General features: G+C 43.6%; 2 protein-coding genes across 3 annotated transcripts; both read right to left on the bottom strand.

The window, feature by feature from the left end:
- Positions 1-414: 414 nt before the first annotated feature.
- On the bottom strand, positions 415-5993 carry dlb (deltaB; the record flags this gene model as incomplete). Its single annotated transcript, XM_083762157.1, has 7 exons — positions 5868-5993; positions 5449-5688; positions 5254-5311; positions 4884-5141; positions 3676-4037; positions 2711-2927; positions 415-1154 (listed from the first exon to the last, which is right to left on the bottom strand). The coding sequence occupies exons 1-7, from the start codon at positions 5916-5918 to the stop codon at positions 415-417; spliced, it is 1926 nt and encodes a 641-aa protein (XP_083618283.1). The 5' UTR covers positions 5919-5993.
- Positions 5994-17148: 11155 nt separating this feature from the next.
- LOC310862031 (uncharacterized protein) lies at positions 17149-22829 on the bottom strand. Of its 2 annotated transcripts, none has more exons than XM_083769768.1 (5): positions 22742-22829; positions 21281-21559; positions 20316-20789; positions 20129-20182; positions 17149-17828 (listed from the first exon to the last, which is right to left on the bottom strand). In XM_083769768.1, exons 2-5 carry the CDS (start codon positions 21402-21404, stop codon positions 17389-17391), a joined length of 1092 nt encoding a protein of 363 aa, XP_083625894.1. In that variant the 5' UTR covers positions 21405-21559; positions 22742-22829; the 3' UTR covers positions 17149-17388. The 2 variants fall into 2 exon arrangements, with proteins under 2 accessions (XP_083625894.1, XP_083625893.1); XM_083769767.1 differs by having other exon boundaries at positions 21281-21527; positions 22742-22804.
- Between the last annotated feature and the right edge of the window lie 125 nt (positions 22830-22954).

Raw genomic sequence — 22954 nt, 5'->3', positions numbered from 1 at the left:
AAAAAAATTAAAGCAAACACATACAGTGATCATTTAAAGAAAACAAAATAGATATAATTGGTGGTTTTATCGAAGGTCATTTGTTTTTGGTACGTGTTGTATAGGTCCGGTGAAAATGTTTATTGGTAGTGGTACAGTTGCATCTTTGGGTCATTTAACTTGGAAGAGCGGTTCCCCATATAGATTTTCAACAGTCTTTGTAAATAAAAAAAGTTTATATTTTTGCCCCAAAACGGTTTATTTTGTTTAACATATAATGTGTGGATTCTATGTTATGAGTGGAGCCACTCATAACCCCCCCCCCACACACACACCTTCACTATTCCTGAAGAGTCAAACAGAAGTGCTAGTATAATTTCCCACCCTCATGTCCCATCCTATGACTGTCCAGTCAGTCAGTGTTCAGACCAAGTCTCATCTAAGACCCACCCCACTGCCCAGGCCAGCCTCCTCCCTCCACAGGTACTCGTGTCCAGGTGAGAGCGAGTGACGCTCCCCCCTGACGAGGCTGCTCTCCACGGGAGTATGCCTGTATCCTCCAGACCTGCCGTCCGGGTTGAGCGTGAGGCTGAGGCGAGCCGTGCTGTTGCTGATTTTGAACAGGCTGCCGGGGCCGAGGAGGAAGGCGTCCCTCTCGCTGCCTCCCAGATTGTTGACCGCCTCCAGGTCGTTGTACACCGCCTTGTCGCTCAGCTGCTTCCTGCCCCGCATGCGCCGCCTCCTCCTCAGCACCATGACGCCCGCCACCAGGACGAGCATCAGGACGGCCAGGACACAGGAGGCGGTGACGGTGGCGGACGACGGCTGCGAGGTTTGCAGCAACGCGGGCTTGAAGCTGGGCTGGAGCGTGAACTCGCAACTGGGGCCCATGAAACCTTTTGGGCATTGACATACAGGCCCGCTGAAGTGGAGGAAACAGGTGCCCCCGTTCTGGCAGGGCCGGGCGCCACAGGCGTCCGAACGCACGCTGCAGTTCTTGCCCGTGTAGCCCAGGGTGCAGGAGCAGGTGTAGTCGTTCACGCCGTCCTGACAGGTGCCGGCGTTCTGGCAGGGACCCGGGGCACAGTCGTCAACGTTTACCTGGCAGTTGGCGCCGGTGAAACCCGCCCGACAGCGGCACAACACACTCTGGCCGAGGTCCAGACACTCGCCACCTGCAGGGAGAGAAAGGACACCGCTCTATTTAACCCCTGTAGACCTGAGACCAGATTGTACAAATGTCTTCTAAATAATAATGACAGTTTTCTGAAAGAACCTTATGTTTCTATGTCAGTGGTGCTCAAAATATTTCATATCAAGGACCTCACTTGGCACTTGGTGCCACGCTACAAGCTTGTAGATCTTCTATTTTTCAACCGTTGAAGTTTTAAGTAATGGTTAAAGTGGTTAGAAGCTAACGTGACACAGACGCAGGTCTAAATGGATTAATAGCCTGCTGATCAGGGAGGACCATCCCGCAGGCTTCAGAAGGGAGTGTTAATAGGATTACATTTAACACCGTCTCAAGGTTGTCTGTGAATGGAAAAATCCTTTGCTCTACCGACCGACGCTGTGGCATACAGTGGACACATGCAGTGTTTTACAAATCAAATCTCCCATTTCCTTGTTTCAACTCCCGTACCGTCCCTCCCCAGTAAGTATCAAGTGCACCTTGAAGGTTGCAAATGCATATCAGAGTAACAGAAACAGAAACGCTTGCCAGTGGCTACACAATTGTTATGATTCGGCACAAACAAGGGACTAAATTAATTTCGCTCCTATGCCACCAAATGTGGAATGCCCCACCGCTCTCAAAGGGCGGCTGCAATTCAAATTCAAAGGGCGGCTGCAATTCGAAACTGGCCCCCGTAAAATCTGAATCCACCACCCACCCCTTTTTCCCCCTCACTGTATATGTTTTCTTTTCCCTTTTTACCTCTTTTATGATGATGATGATTTCCTGTTTTTTTGGCTATATAGAAGTGTATATTTGTATGTCTCTAAATGTTATGATGAATTGAACATGGTGGACCCTCTTGTAAACAAGCGTAGTGCTTTATTGGTCGTCCACTCACAGTTAACAGTTTTTGTATTGAGTTGTGCTTGAAATGTACTGAAATTTGCAAACTGTTAAATACTTCAATCAATCAATCAATCAATCAATGATCATATGGTTCAGAGTGATTTGATTTATCTTAAATTAGGTTCTATTAATCTATTCCATTATGATTACCAATTTTTTGCAGTATTTGGCTACATCACATAAGCACTGCAGGATGAGTTATTGATTTTTAACCCCTGCTGGGTGTTTTACTCCCTGATAACCAACAGAGGGAGCCAACAGACAGAAGACTCCAATGGAGTCTTCTGTCCACTTTTAACATCAGGACTTTTAATCAAAATATATTAAACATGAAATATGACAAAAACTGATCTTCAATATCCTGGGGCGATTCATTAATAAATTAGATTAATAGATTAATAATGGAAACGTCAAAAAGAATTGTGCCAAATACTTAACAAGTGACTTAGAAACAACAATAATACTACAAATAATAATAAAGTGTTAGCATTACTATAGTCTGGTTGCCCTGTTAGGGCACACTAATAACAAATGACTTAACATTATTCAGGCAGACTGCTGGCGTGAGTTTAAACCACTAGATGTCGCCAACAGTACGCCTGTCTTCCATTGTTCCACTGCAGTGCAAGAATAATGCCACTGACTCACCATTTAAACATGGACTGTTACTGCATCGGTCCAGCTTCTTCTCACAGTTGGAGCCAGTGTAGTTGGGAGGACAGCGGCAGGTGTAGCCTCCTGCCAGCGCCTCCATGCAGCTGCCGCCATTGAAGCAGGGCCCGTCAGCACACGTCATGGCGAGGATCTCACAGTTCTTCCCATAGAAACCCTGTGGGCAGGTACAGGAATAGTCGTTCTCTAGATCCTATGGGAGACAAAGAGGAAAAGAATAGTTTCTGTTAACCACTTCAAGCCATATTTCATACACACATTTTGACAATTTAGGCATTTATTAATTTAACTTTAATTATTTACTCTTAATCCAGAGTGATTTACAATAAGCAAGAACAAAAAACATGGCGACAGTCAGATCATGACAGCCAAGTGATTTATGCTAACCAAACAGTATTAAAATACCTTTTAAAATCCATTGACTATTTCACAAAATGAATTGCTAAAGACTTTGCCATGTCCCCCCCCCCCCCCCCCCCCCCACCCTTCCTCTTTTTCTTTTGTTCATTCTCACCAACAGCATGTGCATTTGCACAAAAGCTGAGGAAAGAATGGTTTACTTCAACACTATTGGGTGCAATCTGTGCTGCCCTTCTGAGACTGAGGCGTTGCCATGGTTACAGCTAGGGTCTTTATAAGTAAAAGCTTTCATTTATACTTTGTCACACAGCTGTGTCGACAACTGTTGCCTGACAAACATGGCATTCTTCCAACTGTCGCCTAATACTCATATTCATTCACCTTGCTTCAGTTATTCACTGTTGTCTCTAAAATCCTTCAAACAATGTATTGATTTGTGTTCTTAGTTGCTCCTCTAATATAATAAATCAGTGGTTCTCTAAGTGGGGTCCAGCCCAGGGACCATCAGGTTCCATTGAGGGGCCTCTATGGACCCTTGCCGGTCTGTAACTTTTAGAGTGTACACATGTAACCAAACTTACATTGCAGCTACCGCCATTCTTGCACGGGTTACTATCACACTCGTTGGTCTCCAGCTCGCAGTTGGTGCCTCCGTATCCGGGCCGGCAGGTGCAGGTGTAGCTGCCCTGGCCGGTGTTTGTGCACGTGGCGCCGTTGGCACAGGGCCTGTGGTTGGTGCAGTAGTTGAGGTCCTGGTCACAAAAGAGCCCCCCCCACCCTTCCTGACAGTTGCACTGCCACGGCTGGCTGCACGTCCCGTGGAGGCAGCCCGGGTAACGCACGCACTCCACGCAGGAGGGGCCGTCCCAGCCCATACGACAATTACAGCCCCCTGGGGCCTCGCAGTAGCCGTGCTTTTCGCTGCAGTCCGCTGAGCAGATGGCTATAGAGTCGAGAGGGGAAGGGAGGGGGGGTGTGTGTGAATACAATGGACACGCCCTCTCCAATACATTACACACGTGCATATACACACACACACCATACACACACACACAGCACCCTGTCTGACCCTAGCCATGTCTCAGACTCCACTATTGGTTAAGTATTAAGCCAAGCAGGTGGTAGGCAACACTGCTGAAGACAAATGCTTTTTTGTCTCCTTGCTTTTGTCTCCTTACACACTCACGCACGCGCACGCACACACTCACACACGCGCACACTTGACAAATGTTTTTTTCTCCCATTGTAGCAGTGAACAAAGGCCAGATGGAAGACTGCAAGCCTTCTCACTACTGAGAAAAACATACATAATACTGTAAGATATCTCGCAGATAAAGAGCATAGATCTGCATAAGAAACTTCAATTAGATAAATCATAGGTGGGACCTTGGGAGGATTTAAAACAAATACTTTCGTACAAATGCTACCTGCACGATTTCATATAATGTTAATATGTTTTAAAAATGAGATGCAATGCCATACATCGCTGTCTTTAAAACACTTGCTTGTGAGACAGCAAGGCTAACTGTATTGTTTTCCTACATGGTAAATGGTGCATTTATATAGCACCTTTATCCAAGGCGCTTTACATAGATTGTGCATTACATTCACCCACACATTCATACACCGATGGCGGCGGAAACCATGCAAGGCACCAAGCAGCACATCGGGAACAATTAGGGGTTCAGTGTCTTTCTCAAGGACACTTCGACACCAACTCTGTTCTACTACTCTGTAGAAATCCTAAACATTTCTACAGTGTTTAGGATTTGACTGCATGGCTACTTACATTCAGAACAGTAGCTGCCCTTCCATCCCTCCAGGCAGATGCGGTTGCCTTCCTCATCGCAGGTGTAGTGGCCCAGCGTGTCATCACGGGGTCGACAGTAGTCGGCACAGCCATCACCAAAGTAGTACTCGTCGCAGAACACGTGGTAGGAGTACCGCAGCTCACTCTGCTCTCCAAAGTGGACGTCCTGAGACCAGTCCTCGCCGATGGACAGTCTTCTTCTGGTTGCCAGGCGACTGACGAGATTGTTTTGGTTGTCTACAGAGAAGACATATATAGTTATAGTTAGTAATGTTTGTTTGTTTGCATTTGCATGATGAGTAAAATGTAACTGTTTGTGTAAATTGTGTGTAGCCTACTTATAGCTTACCTGTGTATTCTGTTGGAGATTCGGCATTCCAAGCCTCAATGATCAGTGAAAACGTCCCCTTGAACATGAAATTATTTATTTAATATTCAGAAAAGAAAGCACCTCTATTTTGTGAAACGTATCAGTAGAGCACTATATAAACTCAATGCAACCTTGTTGTTATTATTATTAAAGTAGTAGTAGTAGTCTATTTACCGGCCACTTGAAATGGAAAGGCACCCTGATAGGAGCGCTGCTAGAGATGGAAGTGTGATCGGCCCGGATGACGTTGGTGTGACCTGTTCCGAAGGTGCAAGGGGGCTCTGCGGAGATCACATCCTCCGGGTGCTTCAGGCAGATCCTGAAGAACATGTGGCAGTCTCTGTGTCGCCTGCAGATGCGGTGTGCCGTGTGAAATGAATGGATCTTCAACTCGAACACACCCGAAGACAAAACCTGTACGGCAACAAAAATAAAAAATAATTTTATTTATCAGACGTGCACCTGGGACAGGACACGTTGAGGAAAGGATATATCACTGCCACATTATGAATGTTAGCCTAATTGTAAACAGTTTAATAGTAAACTTTATAGTAGGCCTATAGTTTACTTTAAATAACACTGGCGGTACTTACCACTTGTACTAAGGCCAACGTGTAAAAGTATCTCAGATGTAGGTAGGCCATTTCTTTCTTCCCGGGGGTTGAGTTAAAAGTGCAGGGTAGGCCTATACATATGTTCAATATAGGCTAATATACGCGTAATATTCCTCCACAAAAGACGCGCATGCAGACGCTAAAGGAAACGGTCCAAATGTAAAAACAAAGCAAAAGTAGGCATCCGGCTCCAATGGTGATTGCCTAAAAATTGCCCTACACTTGACTTAATACAAAGTCCCTGTTTTCTGTATCCTAAATCTTCCTCCTCGCCGCTGGCGAACTTTGTATGGATTCTTTCTGGTGTGTCAGGAAAGTGAGTGGTGGTTTTATAGGCCTACGTCCGATTTGCTTCGCGTCACGTGAAGAGGAGGGGCCAGGGGAGACCTCCAGGGACCTGCTCCTCGCTAGGGGACATCTCTGGGGGACATGTGGGACCGGCCGTCCGGGCTGCTGCTATATGGAGATTGAACCTGCTGATAGATCTCTAACCTGCTCCTTTGGGGACATGTGGGACCGTCCGGGCCGCTATATGGAGATTTGGAGGTGATGCAGATGCAGTTTAAGTTTAGGGGTGACGTCCAAAATTAGGCCTATAGGAATAGGCATACTAATTAAGTCAAATAACAGTTGGCACAAGCACGGTTAGCCCTGGGTCCAGTTAGACTCGATAACTATATAACTCTGGACCATGCAGGGCTAAAGGATCATGTATCATGTATGCATTCCATTTAAATTAATAAAGCTAAACAAACACATGCATGGCTATATCAGTAGCCTAAATGTCAAAAAAGGAAAAACAAAATCTTCCATAACGAAAGTGATGGAGGGGAATTCTCACTGAAAAGTAGCCCAATAAAGCAATGTGTACTGTAGCGGTGTAGCCTATCAATCTAAAATTCAAATTACAACTGCGGTATATAGGGCCATATAACATAAATAAGTTAAATAACCTTCCACAAACAATGGGTGTAGGTTATATTTTTGTAGTTGAAAGGAGCTGAACTTTGATCAGAGGGAAGTGGAAGGAGAATAAACATGTTCTTTCGTCTTTCTTTCCTTTGTTAATTGCTCTGACGCGTGCAGGAGAACAACAGTGGGCAGGTTACGGATAAGACCTCTCGTCGGATATTTGGGGGGGTCTTTTGTTCTGTTTTCGAGGGGGCGGGAGGGCTCCTCCAGGACTGGCTGGGTTTGGGTATATCGCGTTGCCTTTGTCTGGGCCTCATGCGAACAGCTGTATGATAATGACCGGCACATGGTCGACCGTGTGGCTATTGTCTCCCCAAACCGTCTATAATTCCACGCTGCAGCACAATGAGCACATATATATATCGATCTTTCTGGGAGGAGTTGGTTGGCCATATACGACGACGAGCTTTTCAGCTTTTTTGGGACGTTTATGGCAAATGTTAAGGTCAATGTATTATAGTCGAGATTGAAAAGAAGGCCTATGAAAGTATGCCCATGTACGTGTGTTGGAGTTTCGCCCTGCATGCAATGAATGGACACTACTGAGACTTTTATTTGGTCTTATAATTAACTATTTTTGTGGAAAACACATCACAAACAAATTATCATAGAATTTTGTTAACATTCTCCATGGTTATTCATTTGTGAGCTGTCAATAAAAGCTAAGGCTACAGTTTAACTCTAGTTTATAGCCTATATAATATATAGGCCTATACCTAGTCCTATAACCGAGTATGCCTATAAAGGCTATAGTCCTAGCTGCTAATGCAATTGTCCTAGAGTTCACAACAATCTGAAGTGTATGCTATTTTTCTACAACTAAGCAAAGTCAAAGATGAATGGCTGCATTCATTAACAATAAGCTGAAGGAAAGCAGCGTCCGTGCGTGCGTTTAGGTTTATAATGTCATTTCTTCACATAGCCTTAGTAGAAAACGCGAATTCCGAAATATTGTGGAGGTCAAGACTCCAAGCATGCATGCGGTGTTTGTTTATGTATGTATACGGTAGCACTGCAGCCTACTAGTCTGTGGGGAGGAGGAGGGTGTTGGCGCGCGTGTGTGCTTGGGGGGGGGGGGTATTGATATTGTAATGAGCAGGGGGCGCGTGTCTCAAGTGGCCGTCACATCCTTCCTGACACGCTTCTCCTCCCCACGCAATGACAAGGACTGAATGAAGAATAAATCACCCTGACTTGTTCCAATCGAAGTCTATTCTAAATAATAACACTCAGTTGTGATGAGCATGTAGCCTAGTTAGTTAGGCAGCCAATTCTTCTCCAAGACAATGTTCTTCCAGTTGTTTTGGCTTTTACACATTTGTAAACCATTTAAAAACGCAAAAGTTGTGTGACTTGTCATATTCATCGGATGATGGGCTCTACAGAGGATATATTATGCTACTATATTCTGTAGGCTATAGCTATGTTCTGTAATATATAGCCTACAGTATGCTTCTGAGTTCTGACTAACTTGGCTGTGTTAGTTTGATGGTTCTGATTTAACCATTATGATGAGAATGTTTTTATTTTATATTTACAGTATAAATAAGGGAATAATGTAGGCCTAATTCTGAACCAGGACCCTAAATTAGGCTATAATATGTCCAGATCACCAGAAAATGTTATGAAAAAACCTCAAAGAAATTATCATATAATAGCTATAGAAATGTAGGACTTTCAGTTTGAGACAATAAGTAGGCTACCATTTTATAGAAAACCCAGAGTTGGAGCCAAATCAATCAATTAACACAATCCAGGCAATGGATTGTGGATGGAGACCCATACAAAGTATAATTTTGGAAGACGCAAGGATTCAGATGACAACGAATTATAAAGTTTATAATAATAGTTTTTAATAGATTCTCAATGAAAAGTTGTTACAGATCCAGGCTTTACATATATAGCGTTATTCCATATTGTTACAAAGTCCCTTCCTGAGTCCTGGATAAAGTTTCTATTCCGTGAATAACACACTTATAGTCAAAATGACGCCATGTTGTTGATGTTATAGTTCATTGGAGGAGGATTGTCCATGTGCCGGGCTGTCAGATGTCTTTGGCCTGGCGTGGCGATGTTAGCGAGCGCTGATTGGTCCATGAGCGAAGCGATGATTGTGGCGGCGTAGTCACAAGATGACAACCGTGGGTCCGACCGACTCGACACCGGGCACTGCACCCCCCTGTGGGGGTGAGGGGGGCACTGCACCCCCCTGTGGGGGTGAGGGACGCGTGTGTCGAATTTGAAGTCGGTGGGGCGAAACGGTTCTCGAGTATACGTGCATTACAGACGTACAGACAGACGTCAGACAGACATGCAGATGTCCATGCAGATGTCAGAACAGTATTGTGTTGTCAGAACAGGTCAGCTCCATATATGGAGATATAGGGGTGATCAGGTGTGATTGGCTAATTTGGGCCCTGTCCAGGGCATTGACCGACTTGGAACGAGGAAAGTTGGAAATGAATGCCCCACCCAGTTATTATGTCTGTGTCCCTTGTATACTATGGCCATATATGGAGTTCTTTGTCAGGCATGACAAAATATGGAGTCTATGCAGATGTCAGAATGATGTCGGAACAGGACAGCTCCGTATGGAGTTCAGGTCCAGAGCCCGGGCAGAGGCCTTTTGTGGCGGTTCTGGACAACCGGAACGTGCGTGTTGAACTTGAAGTCGGTGAGGCAAACGAACGGTTCTGGAGTTATGTGCATTACAGACGTACAGACATGGTGCATTTATACTAGATAGATGTGACAGAACTAAGATCTATAGATACATAGGCCTGGCCCTATAGATCGTCCCGCCCCCTTTTATGACGACGCCAGGCCCAGGAAATGAATCCCAATGCATTTTTCCCATAGACATTTCAAAACGTATTTATTTAAAGACCTTTTAAGCGTCGTACGAAGCCAACTCTCGTCGTGACAAATCATGACAACACACACAATATTTTGGACCAAACAAATAATTACAAAGAAGAAAAACAACTACTTTCTAATTCTTTGTTTGGCCTGAAAAACATTGTTTGTCCGCGGCGTAAACGTCTTTAAATAAATACTTTCTGAAAAGTCTATGAGGAAAATGAACAGGGATTTCTTTTCCGGGTCTCTCGAGGGGGGGCGGGACTGCGACGCTCTATACACCTATAGTTCACAGAGAAGACTGTGTGCACATCTCAATGCCTATATTCAGGCCAGGTGCTGGGTGTCAGGCATCAAGGCAAACATCAAGGAAGAGGAAGAATTGATTGTCTTGTTCCACTTCTGCTTTGGCAATGTAAACGTATGTTTTCTCAGGCCAATAAAGCTCCTTTGAATTGATTGATTGATTATTTTATTAGACAATATCAAATGCAAAAACAGTACATGGTACAGTCAAAAGCACATTCATCCAAAAGGATAGCACCGAAAAAAGACCTTGCGGTCTTGTTTCCATTCGGGTCCCAATGCAGGCCCGGCGCCATGGGGGTGCCAGAGGGTGCCCAGCACCCTCCGTTCCAAATTCTGCACCCTCACTTTTATGTACATACAGCATAGTTTTACTATATAAAAATTAGATGTGCACCCTCGCCATTTTCAAATGCCCCCTCAGTCATTTCATCCTGGAGCCGAGCCTGTCCCAATGCATTCATTCACAATACAATGATGACATTAATTGAAGATACCTCAAAAAAACATGAACATTATTTACAGGTGTAAGTACCAAAGAAATCTAAAAAAATCTAAATACCAAATAAATCGCTCGGAGGGGGGGTATAGGGAGATTGGGCAGTCATCTTCTCTCCTTTTGACCCGCTGACATTGCTAGGTGATTTTTCAGCCCGGTTTTAAAGGAAGCCAGTGATTTGTTTGTTTTGAGGGAAGGGGGCAGGGCATTCCACAGCTGAGTGGCAGTGCTGTGGAAAGTGAATTTACCCATATTTGTTCGATAAGTGGGTGGCACCAGATCATTATTTATACTCCCTCTAGTGTTGTGGCTGTGAGAGTTGCTCACCTTTGTGAGGTAATCGATTAAGTAAATGGGGACTGAGAGCACAGAGGGCAGGGCTGAATTTACTATTTTGAAAGTCAGCCCCATTTTCAACTGCTTGACTCTGTCTTCTACCCGGAGCCATCCTATGCCATCAAAATGTGTTGCATAAAGGTGGGTCATGGGCTCTAGGCCTAGGAGGAGTCGGATTAGTTTGTAGCTTAATTTTTTGTGACCTTGAGATGTTCGAGAACCAGGAGGTACGGGCGTAGTCAAATATGGGCTGAATAAGAGCTCCAGCTAATGTCCTGAGAGCCCTCTTGTTTACAAAGGAGGAGATTCTCCCCCAGAATCTTGTCCTTTGGTTTACTTTTTTGATCGCCCTTGTTGCCATGCCTTCACCTGTCAGCTTGTTGTCCAGGATACAGCCCAGATATGTAATCTCTTTTTTACTAGTAATTATAATATCGTCAATTCTGACATTGAAATCATTTACCCTACTAAGGGAGTGGTTAGACCCAAAGAGAATAGATTCTGTTTTACCCAGATGTAATGAGAGTTTGTTATCCGTAAGCCAAATTCAGATTTTGCTGAGTTCCGAACTGAGCATCTCCTCAACCTGAGTTTTATCTTCTCCCGATATCAGGAGCACTGAGTCATCTGCAAACAGGAACAATTTGCAATCACAGGCGGCGCTCATATCATTAATGTAAAGTAAAAATAGTAATGGTCCTAGTATGCATCCTTGGGGAACCCCACAGCTCACTGGAAGGGGGGAAGACATAGCTCCGTTTATGTCTACCGTCTGTTATCTTTCCTCCAGGTAGGATTTCATCCAACTTACTGATGTACTATCAAAACCTATCGCCTCCAGTTTGTCTAGTAGTATTAAATGGTTTACGGTATCAAATGCTTTTTGAAGGTTGAATTAAATTGAACATCCGCACACCAGTTTGTAGAGCTCCAAGACTTACTTTATTTTAAGGCAACAAATTGCCTGTTATTAGCCTGATGAAGTCCTAGTCGGTCGAAATGTTGCAATTTGTTGCCTTAAAATAAAGTAAGTCTTGGAGCTCTACAAACTGGTGTGCGGATGTTCTTCCTCTTCCATGATGTTTGCCTATAGCCTAGATAGAACATAACAAATATAAGCTCAATATTTGAAATAATATTATACCACCCCACAATATATAGTGGGGTGTCATTGATGGCCTGTTTGTTTCTAGCTTGAGCACTCTGGTCCCAACCCTTATATGCATCTTTAGGTCACATCATATGGTGTCCTTTGGGGGAACGCCACCTATACACTGCCATGCATGTGGTGCATATCGCCATGGAAGTGGATATGTGAGCCTTTTGTGTCACGAAGAGCAGATGGACAGTGCACTCTCTCTCTGCTGTTATCATCCGTGTACAACTTGGAAGGGTGTGTGACACGAGTGTGCCACGGGGCATGGGAACCAAAGAGGAGTCATGTCATCCCCCGGCCCTCCCCTAGAGTGGTCAGCATCTGCCTCAGAGCTATACTCCCCCCCCCCCCCCCCCCCCTAAGGGGAGATCGAGCTCGGTGCAAATCAAACTCTATACTGGCCCTCAGGGGAGAAGTCAGGCTGTTGTGGCCACTGCTGCAGCCCCAGCCTGCTGTCTGATTTGGGGGACAATAGGAGGTGCGGCAACGATGTCTGCTGAGCCACAATGCCTGTGTGTGTGTGTGTGTGTATGTATGCACCAGGGTTGCCAAGTCTGCTTGTTTCCCGACAAAGTTGGCTTTTCTTTTGGGCTTGTTTTAAAAAATTGGTGGGTTTTGAATATCAAACAAGCCAACATTTCTTTGATGTATACTATAAATAGAAATACCCATAGGTTTGGGGAGAGTATGAATCACATTGAGTGACAGAATGGGTCTGGTGTCTCAACTATGTGTGTAATAGCATAATGAATGACCAAAACATTCATAATTATAGACATACATAGACTTTTATAATGATAAATGCATCAAATATTTAGTTATTAGTATTACAAGGTGATATTATTGGGCTTGTTTTGGCTTGTTTCCGAGGAAAGATTTGGCTTATTTCTCTCACAAGAGTTGGCAACACTGGTACACACTGCAAATGGGTACATTGCCAAACAGTGCCCTGCATATGTGGATATAATTTGGTTGGGGTCCAGGCTCATTTATATTCCACACACACATGTGATATATTATGGGTATGTGTGTCTGTTAGGCTAGTTCACCATTCATAATATATCTTTAAAGAAATCACATGAGCATTGTAACCACTGATCTACAATCCAAATGACGGTATAATACGACTGGATTCTGGATACAGTGTTAACATTTTTCGTTATGCAGCATCTAAGGACAAGCTTGACTATATTTTGACAATATCATTTGTACAATATAATTGTGTACAAAACACATTTTCTTCTTTTTATCAATGATTCTGTAGCGCACTGGTCTCTTCCCAGGCCCCAATATGCAGTGAATAATATGCTTAATTTAGATGAAAATGAATGGTTTGGCTTAGCAGCAGCAGATGCATAATTCCTCCGTCGTTGGGGGACACAGGCAAGATAATTTAATTCCAACGATGGTGGAGGACAGAGCTGCCTGCCTTCAGTCCAATACCTTTACCCCCCCCCCCCCCCCCACCAGCCCTCTGTTCTCTGACCACCCCGGCCCACACTCTCTCCTCCTGGAGCCTCTGTGGCAGATGGGAGATGAAAGGGGGTGTAGAGGGATGAGGGAACGAAAACAGGTGGGGGTGGAGAGAGAAGAAAAGAAAGGGCACTTGGGTGAACTGCAGGAGGGAACTTACATACACTTGGAAGACAGATCGATGGCTATATCTCTTTTGACCAGATGTCAGTTAAAAACACTGTATAGCAGACTAGCAGAAGTGTCTGGAGAGTAACGGAACATGGATGTCTGGTCTGGGATTGGAATGAAACATTACAAACATGCAGGGGAATGAGTAAAAGTGATGGGTTATTATAAAGATGTTTCGGTATCAATTGTACTTGAGAGAAAGTCACTAGACAACATATTCAATGAACTAAACTAAACCGTTACCTACGGATCCAACATAAATTACTCCACTGAAATAAGATTAGCTTAACAGTGCAGTAAAATGTGGGAAGACATTCTAACAAAAAACAAGGAATTACATGATTAAAGTCACTAAAATATATGGAAAGTACAAGTAATGTCTGTGTTTCGGTTAAGCCAAACATAGAGAATGGACACAAACGTGTGCACTATATAGCAATGTGTTGACACTCAGTGAATCTTGGGACTAATATATCTTTTAAGGAGACACTTTTCCACTCTGGCTTAAGTGCACCATAAAATAAAATAGGTAAGAGACAAGCTCAAAGTGTGAATACAGCTGGCTATTCAGTGGCCCAGCCCCCTAACCAGACATACTGCCCCCTGCCTTCCAGCTATGGACAAACCCCCACCGACGAGACCGCTAAACTCCCCATCCCTTGGTACCAGCCTCAGCAGCTGTTTAACCCGCCTGCTGAGACACCAGAGCTGGCAGACAATGCCATTCTAGTTAATTGTGGTGAGTGAGTGCAGCATAGATGCCGACTACCCCCCATCCTACCCATACATTTAGAATGGGAGATGGTAACATGGATGTTAATTTGGTCATTTACATAATTATAGTTATCCGTTCTTTGTCTGAGAATCTACAGCAGAAATAGGCTGAAATAACTGATCTTTTTTTTAATCAAAGCCAGGCAAAGACTGGCATATTATAGTGGAAATTAACTGATCAAGAGATGAGCAATGAGAATCTACATGTAAAAAATATATACAGCACTGTTCTTAAAGCCAATTAAGATAAAATAGAGCTAAAAACAATCAAGGAGGTATTTATAGTATAAATTAAAAGATTGAGTTTTGAGATTATTATAACCACCTTGCTCTACCAGAAATCATTGTGTTCCAATTGCAGGTTGTTTAATGACGAAGTCACGAAAGCTTAATCATCATTACATTGAATGAGTATACACTTAACAGTCCTTTAGGTCTCTGCCCAGCTTGTCAAGTACTCTCTTGTGACAAAGAACACAGGCTATCAGGTTGACGACGGACAGGCAGGTCAGACTTTATGTAATGAAACAACTGGTCCATAGATCCATGGAGCAACCCTACAGTAGTTGTCACTCCATCAGATTCAGAATTCATGGTCTTGACACTTTGGTGCCTTTTTGCTTTGTCAAATGTATGTTATACAGACAGTAGTTTTGTGACAATACTGCCCTCTCCTGGCTCATACTCACTGATCAGTGTTCACAGGCAGATGCCAGTCACTTGAATGTAGCTTGAAGGTCCACAGGACAACGAAAATGGTTTAGAAAAAAGATACAAGATAGAAAAGTAAGAAAACAAATGTTCTACCCTTGATAATATTGAGAAAATATTAACTATATAACGTTCAAGTTGTCTGTGATGGGCCGCAGACAGATTATGCCCAATGGAGTTGCCTGAGCCCGCAAATATCGGCTCAGTCAAAACAGCATTATTAGCCAACGGTTGATGTCAGCACTCAGCACACATGCACTCAAAACAACATGGACAAAGTTTTGATGATGCCGCAAATAGCTGTTATTATGCAAATGTTGCTGCTGTTGCTGTGTGTGACATCAGACCATAACTCAATCAGCAAGAGAGAGAGTGGTGGTGGGGAAGAGCGCGGGAGGGAGGTTAACCTCGCGCCACCAGGCATTCCACCTCAGAGGGAAAGAGGGAGGTTGTGCGACATAGACCAGAGCTTGATCACTGAAGGCACTGTTAGGCAGAGAGAGTCTATTGGAACCAAGTATTAACTTGGCCAATGGTGGGTACCAAATTGCAAAATCTGAAGATGCTGATCAATGTAGGTACCAGTGGGATAACCCCAGGGTAAAATTGTAATGTTTCATTTACTTCTCTTTCATCACTTGCATTGTTATCTCTGCAGTTGACAAGGATTAGTAGTGTTTTGGTCAATCAGATTAAGCCTGTATTGTGTCAGAAGGGCCTGCAGATGATTCTGACTGAGTACATTCTTTGAATATTAGATATACATTCTTGGCTGCCATTAAAAATGTTTAGTGGACATGTTTCCGCATGTTTTCATCCTATCCTAAACACAGCTAAACTGTTAGGATAACACTTCTGCGCATGCCAAAAGTAATAAGTCTGATGAAATGCTTTGAGGCATGTAAACGGAAATTGGTTTTAGTTAGCGTCCATGTAAACAGTTAAGGATCTCCGATTGGAATTTCATTCTGAATGAAGAAATATTGTACATGTAAATACAATCACTGTTGCACAGCGGCATGCCACCTGCTCCAGTGCGAAACGGAAAGCTCTGCAGTGGGTCGTCAACTCAAGTCTTGACAACGCAGCACATTATAGGGACTCAACTATAAGACACAGATGTCTGGGGAGAGCTTTTAGACGAGTGCCTTTTATAGTTTTATAGTAAAAAGTTAGATAACTAGAAAAAGTGCCCATAGGGCACAGGTCTCCACCAGGCCAGGTCAGGTTGTGGGCCTGCTGGTGGCGCTATAATAGGCCAATGTGAAAATCTCGCCTTTGATGGTACACAGACGGACGGACACACACACACGGATGGACGGAGTGCAAAATATACTCTCCCCATCTGCCTTCGGTTGATGGAGACAAAGATAGCCTGATGAGGTCGAATCAACTGCATTTGAAGACAGTGTGCAGGAGTTTTTTCCCCTTATAGTTATGTGATGCGAAAGAAAGTTTCTAGATGGACACTTGGTAGGCTAAGCAAGATATCTACTTACTTTGTTGGTACTTTGTCTCACATGAGGGAGTTCATTCTGTAGTTTTTAGGCTCGCTAAAGATTATGGTCATGCTGTTCATGCAGGAAAAGAATAGCTTATAGTTCTATTCTAAGAAATCATTCCATATATTTTTGCATCAACTTCAACTCTGGCTCAGTGTTTGCATGTAAAGAAATAATTTTGGCATCACAAATTAACCCATTCTGACCGGGCACCCATTTTGGTGTCAGCATCATGTTATGCTTTAGCTATTTAAAATTAGCAGATCTACAAGCTCATATCGCGCCACCGAGTGGCGCGATACGAGCTTGTAGGTCTGCTATTTTTGAGAAATCGAAGAGCGACTGACATTTTTAGAATCTGATCTCAGGTCAGAATGGGTTCATCAGACCAGTGTGTGTCCGGCGGAAACCTCGTATGAATCTGATCTCAGGTCAGAATGGGTTAACAGGGTTTCCAATTTCAGTAGGTATTGAAAAGATTAAAATAATCAGCCGATAATATTAACAGTTAATTTCTTTGTTTAATCGTCCACTTTGACCATCATTCTAACAGTATGCCACCATGACAAGGTGTCAAAATACAACCACATGAAAACTGTACAAGAACTATAAAAAAGGTAGACTCATCCTGCGACACGATCCAGGGGCACTCGCAAGTCTTGTACTTGAAGGACTGAGAAAAAGAAAGCAATAGCATAAACGTGACAAAAGAGCGATGCCGCCGGCTCAGTCCAGCGCAGTCTATAAAGCTGGCCGTCCATTGAGTTTGTCGTGAACTAGTGCGATTGCCCCGCCAGTGAAGTCTCTGAGCACCTGCACCGTCTCCCGCTGGAGCTGCAACGACTCGCGTATAAACTCATGCTGAGTCTCGGCCAACTGCTGCACCGACTCGGACAGAAGTTCGAGCGAGCGCGACACCGTCTCTAGCAGCATGTTGGTGGCGTGCTGCTCTTGAAGGCTAAACGCCGCATTCTGCAGCACGCCGTGCCTCTGATTGTGTGAAGTGTGACCACCTGACGAAGGAAGCGTGGCAGAGAAGGATGAGGGTGTCGAGTTTCCAGCGAAGTGTCGAGGGACGCCGTTATTTCTTTGGTGATCCCCTGCTAGTTTCGCTGCCTGAGCGGAGGGCAACATATCGTCTTTTTGTTCATCTTCCGAGTCCAAAAATTGCGTTTCGGCATCTTGAATCAAAAGGAGAACACCAGATTATAATGTAACATTATACAATTAACAATTGACACAAAAATGTTAAAAAGGTGATATATTTTCAATATTTTTATTCAAACAATTATTTTTAGGGTAAAGCTCTATATTCTGTTAGTAGTCTTTAAGTGTTTGTTCGGTAGAAGATGTTTCCCCAACTCTTCAGCTCTTTAGTAAAATACAGTCTCAGGTCATTGGGACACCAATTTCATCCAACCAGGGGAGAGCAGCCATTTATCAACATAACCTTTATAGTATTCCAGTTCCAATTTTTGTCTGCTTACTTTTTTGTTTCATCACTCCTAAATACACTGATTTATGCTGTATCCTGTATGAGTTCTCTCTCCTGATTGGACTGAATGAGCAACACAGCTAACACGTGTAGGTAGCGCCTTTAAAAAAAAGCCAAATGGCAAGTTAGTTGGGTTATCACCCTTGCTTTGAGTTGCTTAGGATTGGATGATTGCACTCTCCCACAGTAATAAGGAAAAAAACGAAATAAACAAATACACAAATTGGCAATTTTTACACTTAATATATTTTACACTCAGTGTTATGGAACTCAGTAGCGTCTGGAAGACCCATACGCAGCCACAACACTTGGTATGGTATAGGGCACAGGGGCAGTATCTGTCTCAGTCACAGGCAAGACAGACACTTGAAGTTGTCATCATAGAAGGCAATCTCAATGCAGTGAGATATCGTGATGAGATTCTGGAGCCAGTGGCGATCCCCATATCTTCAGAATCTGGGACCTAAACGCCATCCTCCAGGATGACAATGCTCATCTCCCCCCCCCCCCCCCCCCCCCCCCCCACCCCAACAGCCAGGATCATAACAGAGTAGCCTACCTCCCGAATTTGGGAGTGGAGAGGATGGAATGGCCTGCCGTGAGTCCAGACCTCAACCCAATTGATCACTTTGGTTGCAACAAAATCTGGTTGAGGAACAGCAGAAAGTGGCTAGGTTGGTTGACCAGCATGGTGCCGAGCTGTTGCAGCTGCTTTTGGATCTTTCACCCGCTACCGAGTTCCCCAACACTGAGTGTAAAATGTATAATGTGTCTTTTTTTCCTTATTACTGTGGGAGAGTGCAATCATCCCATCCACTAAGCAAGTCAAAGCAAGGGTTGAATACCAGCCACTTGACATTTTGGCAAATGTTTTGGAGGCGCTACACACACACGTTTACCTGTGTTGTCCAATCCACGAACGCCCGATCCTTACAATCTATACCTCGTTTTATAGGTGACTAATCAACAATTAAAATGATATAAAATACAATAATGGTTGGTATTATTTAAGTGGAGAAATAATGGACCAAAGTTACGTTTCCGAACTTTTGTTGACGAGTTTAGTAGCTTGGTTAACCACTCCCCCTTGAAAATATTTCATTCCATTCTCATGCAATGTGATTTCAAGTGGTTCGAGTGGTTAACCGGGCTAGGAATATAGCCATTTAACACTTACTAGTAATAATATAATTTCGATTACATCACCATGAAATATCTAGTGGTCACAATTTTTTTACTTACTCATCTGGACACAAACAATACAATAATGTATAAATAAAATAAAGAGCACCCAAAGTGCTTAAAATGTTGAGGAAAATGTTGACTTTGTGGCATCTCATTTGACACTTCAGCTGGGCAATATACAAAGTCAAAAATGACAAAATATGTGACCAAAGTAATCGATATGCCACCATGCGTGTTCAGTCATAAAAATGTCATGAAATAAACAGTAATACCAATAGATTGTTATTAGATTGGAAATGGCCATATGACAAGCCTTTAACACCCTGAGCGGCAAGGACAGAGTTCTCCGTTCAATCAATTAGTAACGCCCAGCGCTCAGTATGGAGATTGATAAAAAGGAGATTATTTATATCAAAACCGATCGCATCGCTCATGCTGGGAGCGTCTGTTGCGCAACATTCAATGTTATTTTCCGGTGGGACGTCATCGAAAATGTCCCCCCCTCATTTTAGCCAACGAGACAGAAAATCTTAAAACGTAAATAACCTTTGATCTAAATAATTCCATCTAATTCTAAGCAAAGATTATGTTTTAGACGGCCCATCGCTGTCGCTAGTCGCGTTAGAATTAATCATACCTCCCGTTGTTGTCCGGAGTGTTTTGGCTACATCAAGCTACATGCGGGATAGCACCTGGTGCGTCGCTAAAAGTACTCCGCTGCTATAAATCGGTGGGCGCTCTGATTTAATGGATTAAATAACCCTGGGCCAGGCTGGGGGTTCGGGGAGTTAATTAACTCACCTTCAGTAACAGGTACGTCATATTGGGCATCCAAGGAGGGCTGTGAGGAATCCCCTGCAATATGGGGTGGGAAATGGGGAAAAAGGCACATCAATAATAAATAAATAAATATTCAATACAAATGATGTTTCCAAATACCGTCTGTAAAGTCCAATAAAACTCTGTCATGTAACTTGAAAATACTCACGAGACGAGCCACTGTAGTTGGGAATGGACTGATCTTCTTTGGCACCGGGCAGTGGCAGTGTGTCCGCGGAATAGGGAGGTGGCGGCGGCATAGCAGACATGTCCATCCCGTTGGGGGAACTCGACAATCCCATCATGTCGTCTTCAAAGTCGTCAATATCCTCAGGCCCGTCGTCGTCGTCTTCCAACGGTCCTAATCCGCTACGATCGCCCTTGTTCTCCATCATCAGAATCTGGTGTACTATTCTCTCCACCTGCGTGAGGTCTCGGGTCATACGAGAGAGGAGCACCTTGTTGGGCGGAGCTCCTCTTAGCATAGCAGAGACTTTCCGCTTGGTGTCACACTTTAGGTCCGACCACTTCTTGATCACCTCGATGACTTCGCGCTGGCACTCTCCGATCTCATTGACGCGTGCAGTGATTTCTGCCCACGTGCGCTTCTTGACGTCCGTTGGCACACCACGATTGAATTTGCCTTTGAAGCAGAGAGAGAAAATGCAACATTTTATTATAGTACTGGGAATGACTTTCCAACTAACCTCGCCTCGGAGGAAAGCCTGGTCTGTTCCAAAAGTGCTGTGTGAACCGGTATGGAAAGGATGATGTTGTAGTATTGTTTTGTAGTCATCAGGCAGGAACAATTAAACGGAACTTCCTTTTCCCTCAAACCGGAAGAATAACAATAAAAGCTCTCGTAGCCTAAAATCGGTTTGAGGGAAAAGGAAGTTCCAGAAGATTGATGACTACAAAACAATACTACAACATGACGTAGCGATATCACCCGCTCCCAACTGCTGCATAAACCCGGAATAGAACGGTGCCCAGGCTACTTTCCAAACGGACTAAAATTCCTGGTTGCATAAACGATACACTCAGAAGCCCATTGCATCAAACACAATACCTCTAAATATTTACACATTTACAAATATTTACATTCTGGGTGGCAAAGTCAAGAAATGCACATACCTACAATTATTGAGCGATGTTTTCTCACTTCATCCAACAGTATGTGGATTTCACTAAAACTGAAGCGGGCCTTTCTTTTCCTTAAGCGAATACTGTCTAGATAGTTTAATGGTGAAGACATCATCCACAAAGACAGTGTCCCCTCTAAAGTGAAGTGATCCGCTTTAGTGTCCACTTTTTAGGCTGCCAAAGACATTCAGTGTCCACTTCTTAGGCTGCCAAAGACATTCAGTGTCCACTTCTTAGGCTGCCAAAGACATTCAGTGTCCACTTCTTAGGCTGCCAAAGACATTTAAGGCAAATGCTGTATTAGTAAAACTTGAAGTTTGTCATCACGTCACAAGTTTACACCGGGTATAATATGTAGGTGAAGAATACAAATAATATGGTTCCACGGTATTGTGCGAAAATATCTAAAACATAGCCTACAGATGTAGGCAATCTACAGTCAAATACAGAACAGTGTCCTGCAGTCAATGTGCAAAGCACAACATACCAAACAACTATGATGAATTGAACATGGTGGGCCATATTGTAAACAAGTGTAATGGTTTATGCCTTTATGGTGTCGTCCACAGTTAAGTTTTCTTTTGAGTTGTGCTTGAAATGTACTGTAATTCTCCAATCTGTTAATAAAGTCAATCAAAAACAAATAGGAATTAAATGTTAATCTACAGTTATACTACAACAACAGTGTATGATGCATGATGTTAAAACAAAACTGAAGAGAAGTTAACAAATGCTGCTGCACATTAGATTTTTGCAAAGAAAGGCACTATAATAATTTGAAGTCAAAGTAACGCGTTGTCAACTCAGTCTGACTACAAGCCGAACACTTCATTCCTAGTAGTAGAGCTCAAAGAACTGAAAGAAGCATCCACATTTCACACATGTGACCTTACATAACACATCCGACTACGAGTCTATTAGGCTACTATGTCTGTACTACTGTTCCTTGAAACAATGGAAAATACTACAGGCGTTTCTTCACGTTTACGCAGAAACGGGGTGAATAAAGTCCATGCTACAAATGTAGGATACACTTTTATGTAGCTAAAACCAGGCGGTTTGCTAGCTAGCTCAACTCTTAATAGATTTGTCAAATGTCAAACAAAGACATTATTTGCCTGAAAATATATAATTCCTCCCAATTCTGTACAACATCAGGCAAGTTGCCCGATGCTGAACAAACCAGTTCCAGTCCATTATTAGCGACAGTGTATTTAGACAGATGGCAACAACAATGGACGCTCTACTCTGCTGCAAGTAGCAAGCTAATAGCTTAGCTAATGCTATTGCTAACCCCAACACACGCTCAAGACTCTGCTTGGTATATTGACCTTTGATTGATATCTTGTATAATATGACGATTAATTTACCTGCCACAAAAACATGATTCCCCCCCCGGGCCCCCCCACTCCGAAATAAAAAAAACATGTACTTTGATTAACGTTTATTTACCGCCACATTAGTGGGAAGTGTCGGCCATTCGGAACCAACCAGTGGCATCCAGCTGCAGAAGACTGTCGGGTTTTTCTCTCTTCTTCAGCGCCAGCGAGGCGAGAGGGCCAATCACAAGTCTCTCCTCGGAGCCTCAGGTAGACTGTCTGTCTGGGATCCAATCACACTGCAGGTCGGTGATCCGGTCTCGAGCCCGCCTACTATATCCGGTGG

Source organism: Protomyctophum parallelum (assembly GCF_964188405.1).
Source record: "Protomyctophum parallelum genome assembly, chromosome: 1".
NCBI classification, from domain to species: Eukaryota; Metazoa; Chordata; class Actinopteri; order Myctophiformes; family Myctophidae; genus Protomyctophum; species Protomyctophum parallelum.
Note: the sequence above shows the minus strand (reverse complement) of the source record. Positions and strands in the feature narration are given on the sequence as shown.